The 9,822-nt window shown below is 28.7% G+C and overlaps 1 protein-coding gene across 1 annotated transcript; it reads left to right on the forward strand.

The window, feature by feature from the left end:
* Nucleotides 1–4,109: 4,109 nt before the first annotated feature.
* Nucleotides 4,110–9,014, forward strand: LOC102579974 (calponin homology domain-containing protein DDB_G0272472). The gene is made up of 6 exons (XM_015310591.1): nt 4,110–4,556; nt 4,992–5,142; nt 5,763–6,041; nt 6,973–7,161; nt 8,075–8,293; nt 8,405–9,014. The coding sequence occupies exons 1-6, from the start codon at nt 4,210–4,212 to the stop codon at nt 8,936–8,938; spliced, it is 1,719 nt and encodes a 572-aa protein (XP_015166077.1). The 5' UTR covers nt 4,110–4,209; the 3' UTR covers nt 8,939–9,014.
* The last annotated feature ends 808 nt before the right edge of the window (nt 9,015–9,822 follow it).

Below are 9,822 nucleotides of genomic sequence, written 5' to 3' on the forward strand. Positions count from 1 at the left end.
AATCTTAGATATCGTTTGAGAAATATAAAATAAGTAAAATGAAAGATCCACCTGAATTATCATGGGTTATTCGGAATTAGATATTTCAGGTTAAGCATTTGAAAAACTATATGTTAAATAGATTTTAACCATATTCGAATTTGAATTTAATCAAATCTCAAAATACGTATCAGACTTTGTTTGAAAAATGTAAAATAAAGCAAAAATGAAAGTATAGAGTAATAAATAATTAGAGTCACGCTGAGAAGCAGAGGACACAACATCTTGAAACGTGTGATTTTGTTCTGCTTTTTCTTGGACTTTGGCTCCTTTTTTTAAAAAATAAAAATAAATTAACTACTTGTATTTAATTTCCTTCGTGAGGCATCAATGTCTTTTTATTATTATGGAGTATTATTATTATTTTATTATTGAAAAAGAAACTCTTTTTTTATATGTCAACTGCGGTGAAGATCTGCCAATTGCAACTTTGATTTGTTTTTTCACAAAAAAGAACCTTCCATAAATTAAATCAGTTATTGAACAGTTTAATTCTGTTTGAAATAAATAATCATATGGTTAGGCAAGAGGCCAATTCATTTAACCATCAACACAAAGGAAACAAAAAAAAATTGAGGATCAAAACACTTAATTTTAACTAAAAGTTTTAATCATATTCAATTTATTTTTTAATATTTTTGACATATTTAAAACCAACATAAAAAATACTACAAGTCAACAACTCAACATAGTAATAATAATAAATATATTGTCATTTCAAATACACCAACAATTTTCATTATCAGTTTGTGCTAGACAATATACATTATACTAAGTATATTTTTTTATCATAATGTGTTTTAATTTGATCAGATATAAAATTTAAGAACTTAAAGAAGTAATTTAAATTTTATTATTTCAAATTAAAGATATATATATAATGTTATCATATTATCCATTTTTTCCATCAAAGTATTTCAGTTAGGAAAAATCACCCCACATATATATTTAAGGGGCAATATTATAGATTTTAAATCTACTTTTAAAATATTATTCCTTATAACATTTTAATTACGGATTATAACAGATCACTTTTTTTTTATAAACTAATTTAATTCCACTTTATTAAATAATTAAAATTTTATGATTATATTTTTATTATTAGATGATATAAATAAAGAATCAATCATAATTATCTCTTACCCATTTTTAGGAATTTTACCTTGATTCATGTTCCCTTTTTACTGTCACACATCAAATAAAAAATGGGTCAGACAAATAATGAACAAATTCAATGTTCATACCAAAATAAAACATTATACATTTAAAAAAAACGTCATAATTAAAATTATTATACACAACAAAAAATATGAAATCAGTATAAAAAATTTATGCACAATTTTCATACACATTTCATGCTAAAATTATAACTATTTCATCACATAAGTTGTCACTTTTTCACTTAAGAATCATGTCAATATAATATCAAATTAATACTAATTTTAACTATTAATTGTCATTTATTAGATAATGAGTACACAAAATTCATTCCAATATAATGTCAAAATCGTACCAACATGGTATAACTAGTATACCAATTTCAAATAAATTTTATGTAAATTTTTTAAACCAAAAACATACAAAAAAAAATGAATGTTCATACCAAAATCTATACCATTTTCAAACAAATTTGATGTAATTTCAAAAAATAAATGTTCATTCCAAAAACGCCATACTTTATTATTATACACAAACAAAATCTGAATATATTTCTCCAGTATCACTGTTCTTTATTTTATTTTATTTTTTACGTTTGGTTAGTATACCAATACAAATAAAATATCGCAAAGAATACTAACCTGAAGGATCTCATCTACCACCATGCTTTATTAATACTGATAAGAAGCCGTCCATTACAAGAAAATGATGATTATTGAATAAAAACGAATATGAATAAGATGAGAGTGACGACTAACTAGAGAAAAAATTGAGAACAGAGAGAAACGTTCGAAAAAAAAGAAAAGAAATATGTTTTGAACGAATTTTAACTGCTTTGAGTTAAACAAGAAAAACAAATATTCCTTCTTCTTTTTTATGAATCTCCTATTTTAATGCCACATATTAATTATCATTAATGAATTCAAATTATTTACTACTAATATATCCGTTTTTACCTTATTTATTTTTCATACTAATTAATTTTTACTGTTATTTTAAATCATTTTTTTTATTTTACTAAAATGTTAAAATCTGCAAAAAAAATTATTGTTATAACTTGAAAGATAAAGAATAATGTCACAACTTATAATTATTAGTCCTATATATGTCGGTTATAAAATTTTCACAGAGATTCTTATTTTTCTCTCTCTCATATTACCCATAATATTAGATTACACCATAAAGTACTAACAATCAAAGTTAGAGTTTTAAAGTAATAAAATATTTGTCAAGTCAATAAATCGTTATCAAAGAGAAAGTAGGAGAGTGCTGGGCACGATCTCGAAGCATGGTAAGATGTTATCATTTTCAATGATACCATTAGCACTTCTTCAGCAAAAATCAACGGGCTAGGTTTGGAACCCTTAATAAAATATTTGTCAAGTCAATAAATGTCAAGTAATATGAAAACAACGGGATAAATTGGAAGTTTATGTATATGGCATGTTGGCAACTTCATATATGTTTGTCATTTGCTAATCATTATAGATTTAGGTTTCATTAATCCAAAGAATTCATTATAAGTGATGAATAGAACCTCATAGGTTGGTTAAGGGGACCAATTGAGACACAAGATCAGTGGCATCAGGTTTGGTCATATAGCGAAAGAACAGTCTGTGAAGGGTAACATAAAGTAAAAGTACATTAACTCACTAAATTTAAAGATTCTTGAATTTCCCAAAAAACATGTAGAGGTACCAATTGGAATTTAAACTAAAATCCTCACTTCCATTTCAAAATTATTTTATCTTATAGTATTTCTTTTTGTTCTCACCTTCACAAGGTTGCACGCCTTTGATAATTTGAAGGTAAACAATATAAATGTGTTAGATTCTTTGCAAAATCACTATGTAAATTGATTTTATATTGTTGGATAAACTAAAATAAAATTACATATTATCCTTTGTAATAAATGAAATTAGTAACTTAAAATTATTCGTTATGTTTATACATTATTAATGACAAGTACTTTTGTACTTCGATATCATCTGCTCACTATATTTCAATTTATGAAAAAAAAAGTTTGAAGTACGAGGATTAAAACATTTGATTTTGATTGTAAATTAAGATATAAATTCTTAGAACAAAAAGTTATTTATTTAAATACTATGCAAAAACTATAAGACAATATACATAATAATTAAAAATATTTAAGTAATATTAGAAAAAAAAATACAGTTAAAGAAAAAACTGTTCACTATCACGTAAAATGAAATAGAAAAGTGAATAATAACTACAAGAATCACACATAAGCCAAGCTACCTACTATAATGGGTAAAATTAAATTGATAATATAAAAATAATTTATTTATCCTAGTATGAATATAAATTACTCCCTCTGTTCCTTCTTACTTGATTGTCATACTAATAATATTAACAAATTTGTCATTTTTACTTATCTATTTTAATAAATTAAGAGAAATTTATTATTTTCTTTCATTATTATTCTTATTATTAAATAACTGCATAAAATATTAATAATATCTAAATTTAAACTTTCAAAAATATATTTAATAAAAATAATTTACTTAGTAAATTAGATCCCTATTAAGTACTCCCTATATTTCATATAACTGAATTATTAGGATTTTTTTCATTATTCAAAGTTTAAGATGAATGTTTGAATTTTTTTTCATAATTATCATTTCCTTTAATGAAGTTTGAAATTTTCTAGAAATAAATTGTATTACTTGTAAAGTTATATTTATGATTTCACCAAAAGATAATAATTAAAAAAAAATGATTTAAATTATATCTTTAATTTTTTTTAAAGTCAACAAAGGTCTAAGTATAAAAATACGGATAAGTATGAGTTCATGAAACATAAGGGTAATAATGTCATTTTCCAACACCACTCACACTCTATATATAAATTTTAAATATATTCACTTCTTCTAGGCTCTCTAGTGATTATAGTCTACCCGTTAAATTCAAATTTGTTGCACCAAAACAAATACTGCAAAAAGATAGAGATAGAGAAAATCACACACAATCAAAATCAAAATAGAGAAAATGTCATCAACAATAACAAGAAAACCCAAATGGCACCCAACGCCACCACCACCACCGAGCCCAAAAATCCTCCATTTTCCCCGGAGAACTCGCCGGAAAACCACCAGAAATACGAAAAAGAAACAACTTTACCCAATGGAGAAGAAATGTGACTATTACAAAGGGAGATTAGAAAGTTTATTTGATCAAGAAAGACACTTTCATGGAAGTTCTTCCTCTATTAATCCCATTGTTCTTCTCAACACTTCAACTTCTTCTTCGTCTTCTTATTCGGCTCAGAGGAGAGAAAGAGTAGAAGAACAAGAACAAGAAGGTGCTGTCAATGGCGGTGGTGATGCCGGAGACAGGTTTGTTAAATCAATTTTTTTTAATGAATCTTAGTAACTCAGTTGATTGACTACCTGTATCGGTAAGGGTTCGATTTTTCACTTTGTAATTTCCTCTGTCCCCAATTTTAAGAAGAAGAAAAATGTAGCTTATAATTATGATTTTTACAGTTTCCTAAAAAGTGGGACTGAATTTTTTTTGCTTGAATTAATGTTAAATTTGTTTTTCAAGAAAACCCTTTATTCTCATGGAAATTATATTACAATTTTTATGAACCAAGTTTGATATTTTAACATAAAGTTGGAATTTTTACAGTTTTCTAAAAAGTGGGGCTGACAAATCTTTCTTGAATAAATGCAAATTTGTTTTTTTCTTTTTTATGAAGGAAAGTATCCTTTTAAATGTGAAAAATTGATCTTTGATATAGAAATATTGTTTATGTTTTGTGGTGGCAGGGAGGAGGAGAAATGGAGGTTTCAAGCAGAGATGTTAAGGGCAGAGTGTAATTTCTTAAGGATGGAAAGACAATTTGCTTTGAAGAAATTGGAAAGGAATAGGCTTCAGATGGAGAAGACTCTTAGATCAGCTGTTCACACTCTCATTGCTGTGAGTATATCAACACTCTTCTCGTAGTTTCTTGTTCTTCGATTTTGATTATTATCTGTGCTTTTTGTGCTTCGATTATCACATTATGTATGTTGTGTATTGCTCTTCGGTTATTGTTACTGCTGTCATTTCTATATTTTCAAAATGTTTGGAGATGCTTTATTTTAGGCCGGGGATTTATCCTCTCTATTTGTACGAGGTACGAATAAGTTTTGTGAGATTATACCTGTATGTTATTGTTGTTATTGAAAATACCAAACTGAATTCACTTATTATGAATATTTATCTATAATTATTTGTAATAATTCTGTTTATACTATTAATGTATAAAACTTAATTATCAAATGTAGAAAGAACAGAAAAACAGGTTTTCAGTTTTTTCATGCAATCCCACTGTCCAATAAATGCCACCACTGTTCAAATTTTCTCTTTTATACATATGAAAATAGTTTTTTTTTTTCCCTCTATGTTCTTTGCTTTTTACTCTATTTTTTAACTTGAAAAATAATAGAATATTAAAAGTGAAATTTAGAAGTCCTTGATTTTTTTTTATTTTTTGTAATTTTTTCTTACTTTGGTGAAAGTTCAATGTTAAAACTTTTTGTTACTTGATTTTGCAGGGGAAAAAGAAGATTTTTGAAGGGAAGAATGTGAATGCAGTATTGGAAGAAGAGATTGAAGATTTAGCAGAAAAACTTGAAGAGTTAAAGAAAAGTTGTAAAAATAAAGATGTCGAAGTGAGACATTGTAGTAACTTTGATAAAAAAGCATGTCATTTACAGAAAAGGCTAGAGAAGCTTGGAGGTTTAACAGATGAAAAAGCTCTCAAGGAATTACAACAACTAGCTGAATCAACAAATGAAATTGACAAAGAAACCAAGAATAATACTTCTACTGATGTAAGTTCTGGCTTTTTCATTTTTTCTATTGATTATTGTTGCTATTGGTATTCTTTACTTGAGTCGATAGTCTATCGAAAACAACCTCTCTATCCTTATAAGTTAGGGGTAAGGTTGCATACATTCACCTTACTCAGACACCACTTATAGAATTTCACTAGATATCTTGTTATATATAGTTGTAAAAAAAAAGGATAGTCGATGCACAAAACATCCCGCGTTAACAGAGTTCGGGGAAGGGTTGCACTCAAGGGGTGTGATGTAGGCATACCTAATGTAAGCACTAGTATCTACTTCCACGATTAAAAAAAAAAGAAGAAGTTGTAATCTTGATAGAGGCTATAAAGTAAGCCATTTATGCATGTTTATCAACTAAGTAATTACTATAGGCTTATTTAATACTATATAGACTTTTTGTTGAGAAAAGAATAAGATAATTGGTTTTACTTTTGGATGTTGTGTGCATTAGTTAATTATGATTGAGAATGAACTATTTGAGAACCTGCTATCACTTGAAAATTTCACCTTGGAAATAAGGGTATCTGGTAACTCCACGTGGACTATTTAAAAAACATACTGTAATAAAAAATTTGAAAAAAGACAACAGGGGTGGTGGTGTTTTTAAAAATAATTCAACTTTAGTACTTTATACATATTTTCAATTTATATTCACAAAATTCAAGTAATCTTGACTACTTGTAGTTTTGATTTTGAAAAATGAAAAAAAGACAGTTTGATGCATTAAGTTTTCGTTATGCGAGGGGTCCAGAGAAGAGTCCAACCACAAGATTCTATCGTATGTAATTTTATCATGCATTTTTGCAAGAGCCTGTTTCTATAGCTTGAACTCTCGACCTCCTGATCACATGACAATAATTTTACCACTTACGTCAAGGCTCTGCTTACAAAATTTGTAAAAAATGTTTTGCAGGTGGAGTTGTTGAGGGAAAAAATGGAAGGACTATCAAAGGGTATGTTAGATAGAATGGAGGAAGAATATGGGGCAATACTTTCAAGCACAGCAAACAGTTCAGTTGCCAGTTCAGCTTCAACTTCCAAGAGAATCGACTCTATTACAGACCCTACATCATCTTTCTCTACAAGACAACAACCATCTCAGGTAAAGTCAGAACAGATAAAATGTTTTTATACATATAATAATTGTACTTCTCTGTCTGTACCTCTATATTAATTTAAAATCATGTACTACACTTACAATAATGAACTTATTGTGTTTACTACATCTGTTTCAAATTGTTTGTCATGTTTTGACTTGACACGAAGTTTAAGAAAGTAAAGAATTCTTTGTGTCGAATATATCTAAATGCCCTTTAATCTTGTGGTCTTGAACATGCTACATGAAAAGTTGATATTAAAGAGGTGCCTGAAAGGAGAGAGTATTTCTTGTGGTGTCTTGTAGTAAGATTTTGATACTACTAATTAAGACCCTAGAGTTATTTCAAAGTTTGTTTAACATAAAGATAAAATTACCAAACAAGCACCACAAATCATCAAAATACGAGTAGTAGCTACTCAACTGGTAATAGTTATTATCTCAGCTAGTCACTTTTTCTTTGTTGAAGAAAATTTAAATCAAGAAGAGAGGCGACTTTTTGAGATAATAACTATTAGTTGAGTGACCATCTGAGAAATCAATCCTATATTAGAAAATAGAGAGGAACCTGGAAATGTTATGTTGTTAATTGTAGTTGTTTGGCAATTTTTATTTACACGGCAACTTGCTTGTAATGTCAGGGTTGAATTGATATTTCTAGTGACTTTCATTTTATTGAGTATAGAGATAGACGATGTGTTCTATCGTAGTTATTGAACTTAGTTTTATGGCTTTGTTGTAATAGACCTGTAGTTCGATGATCATATGTGAAATCAATCCTAAAAGAGAGTATTTTGCATAACATCTCAAGAATCATTGCATTTTCAATATGGTATACTTGTCTTCATTTTGTTATAGAGTTTTATTGCTAGTTTTGAACTGAAGAAGCAGTTTTTTCACCCATGTTTCATACAAACAGGACATGATGCCACTCGAGGAGAACAAATGCTCAGGGCGTTGCAAGGTTATAGTGCGAAGGATCGTAGAACAAGTAAGAGCTGAAACTGAGCAATGGTCACAAATGCAGGAAATGCTGCAGCAAGTCAGAGGGGAGATGGAAGAACTTCAGGCTTCTCGCGATTTTTGGGAAAACCGAGCCCTAGACTTTGCTCATGAAATCCAATCTTTACAGTCTTCCGTAAGAATCTGGTTCTTTATTTCCAATGACATGTTGAAGAAAAAAGTCTTGATTTGAAACAGTTCACTATATTATTTCTTGAAAAGTATCTCATTTACTTGGCTTTTGTAGGTGGAAGAATGGAAAGACAAAGCACAAGCATTTGAAACCAAGGCAAAGGATATGCAGTATGAGTTAACTGCAGCGAAAGACGAGCTAGAAAAATCAAGAACAAAGAAATCAACAGCACATGATCAGAGGGAGGTAACATCTACCCCGAATTCACCTCTGCTGTCATTAGCCAAGCAAATTGAGAAGGAAAAACGCATATTGGTTTGTCGGTTGAAAGAAGAAAATGCCAATCAGAAGTTGCAAAAACAAAGAGGTGTTGAAGTGATTTCAACGAAAGATTTGCCTCCTGTATCTCTAGGGAAACAACTAGAGAAGGAAAAACGCATGTTTATGCATCGTCTGAAGGAAAATCGTGGAGCCAATGACATGAGTTGTAAACGAGAAGTTTCTCCTGTCGAGAGAAGAAAAGAACATTATTCTTGCAGCAAAGAATCAAGAGTACCAAAAAGGCCACCATTTAGAGATGTTGGGAATTCATCATCATTATTGGTAAGGCAAAATAGTAAAGCAATTTACCCTTTGCACAGCCCTTAAAGCTAAGTATTTGTCATGTTATTTGTCTCTGCTTCAAGTGAGTATTTGCTTAGTATTGACTGGTGCAGGCCTTTTGTAGAGCAAACAATTTTGGTAATAATAAGAGTATTTGCATTGCTAATTTTGCTGCACAATTCGAAACTTGGTGAACAATAGGTGATTTGACTCATCATGTGTGTTTGACACATATCTCGTGTTATGCTCTTATAGTTCAAGATTTCTAATCATAAGAAGCATTTTGGTTTAACCACACCTTATGTTAAATAAAGTATTCATCTGCCTTTGACATCGTTGTATCATCTAAGGAAAAAACAAAATAACATAAATATTTGTTGAATTACGAAGATTGAGCTCTCTTTGCATCGTAGATTTCTTGATAAAATTGTGTACATATCATGCACATACATAACAAATTTGATAAATATTTGATTATTAATATCTAAAATTAATTATTTATTCAGCCTATCCTATATAATAAAGCTAACATATATATAATGAAAGAAACAATTCTAATCTTGATAAATGCTTTTGAATTCAAATATAATGAAGAAACAATTATAAAACCACATTCTAAATTGAAATGCACTCACTATGGTATAAGTGAGTGCAAGGAAGAATACATAAATTCGTCGTTGATTCAATATTGGATAAACATATCCGACACGTAGCATTATCTAAGGGTATGTTTTCTATTTCAGAATAGAGAACACGTGGAAATAAGCGAAGAGTTCTTTTGGGTGTAACATGTGTAGTACATGTCTTTTTTTTATAGGTTTTTTTACTTATTAATAATCATATGTTTAGATATATATGTGTACATATATTATAGTTTCAAAAGATTGATCTTGAAATAATTCTCTTAGGTTTAATTTTTTTAATAAACT

This window comes from Solanum tuberosum, unplaced genomic scaffold (assembly GCF_000226075.1).
Source record: "Solanum tuberosum cultivar DM 1-3 516 R44 unplaced genomic scaffold, SolTub_3.0 scf00130, whole genome shotgun sequence".
NCBI lineage: Eukaryota > Viridiplantae > Streptophyta > Magnoliopsida > Solanales > Solanaceae > Solanum > Solanum tuberosum.

Bases quoted from the DNA above. Each gene is read 5' to 3' on its own strand.
- LOC102579974 (XM_015310591.1), top strand. From the start codon at position 4,210: ATGTCATCAACAATAACAAGAAAACCCAAATGGCACCCAACGCCACCA. The intron at 6,042-6,972 runs GTAAGTTCTGGC...AATGTTTTGCAG, and splicing joins AGAATAATACTTCTACTGAT to GTGGAGTTGTTGAGGGAAAA. The intron at 7,162-8,074 runs GTAAAGTCAGAA...TCATACAAACAG, and splicing joins CAAGACAACAACCATCTCAG to GACATGATGCCACTCGAGGA.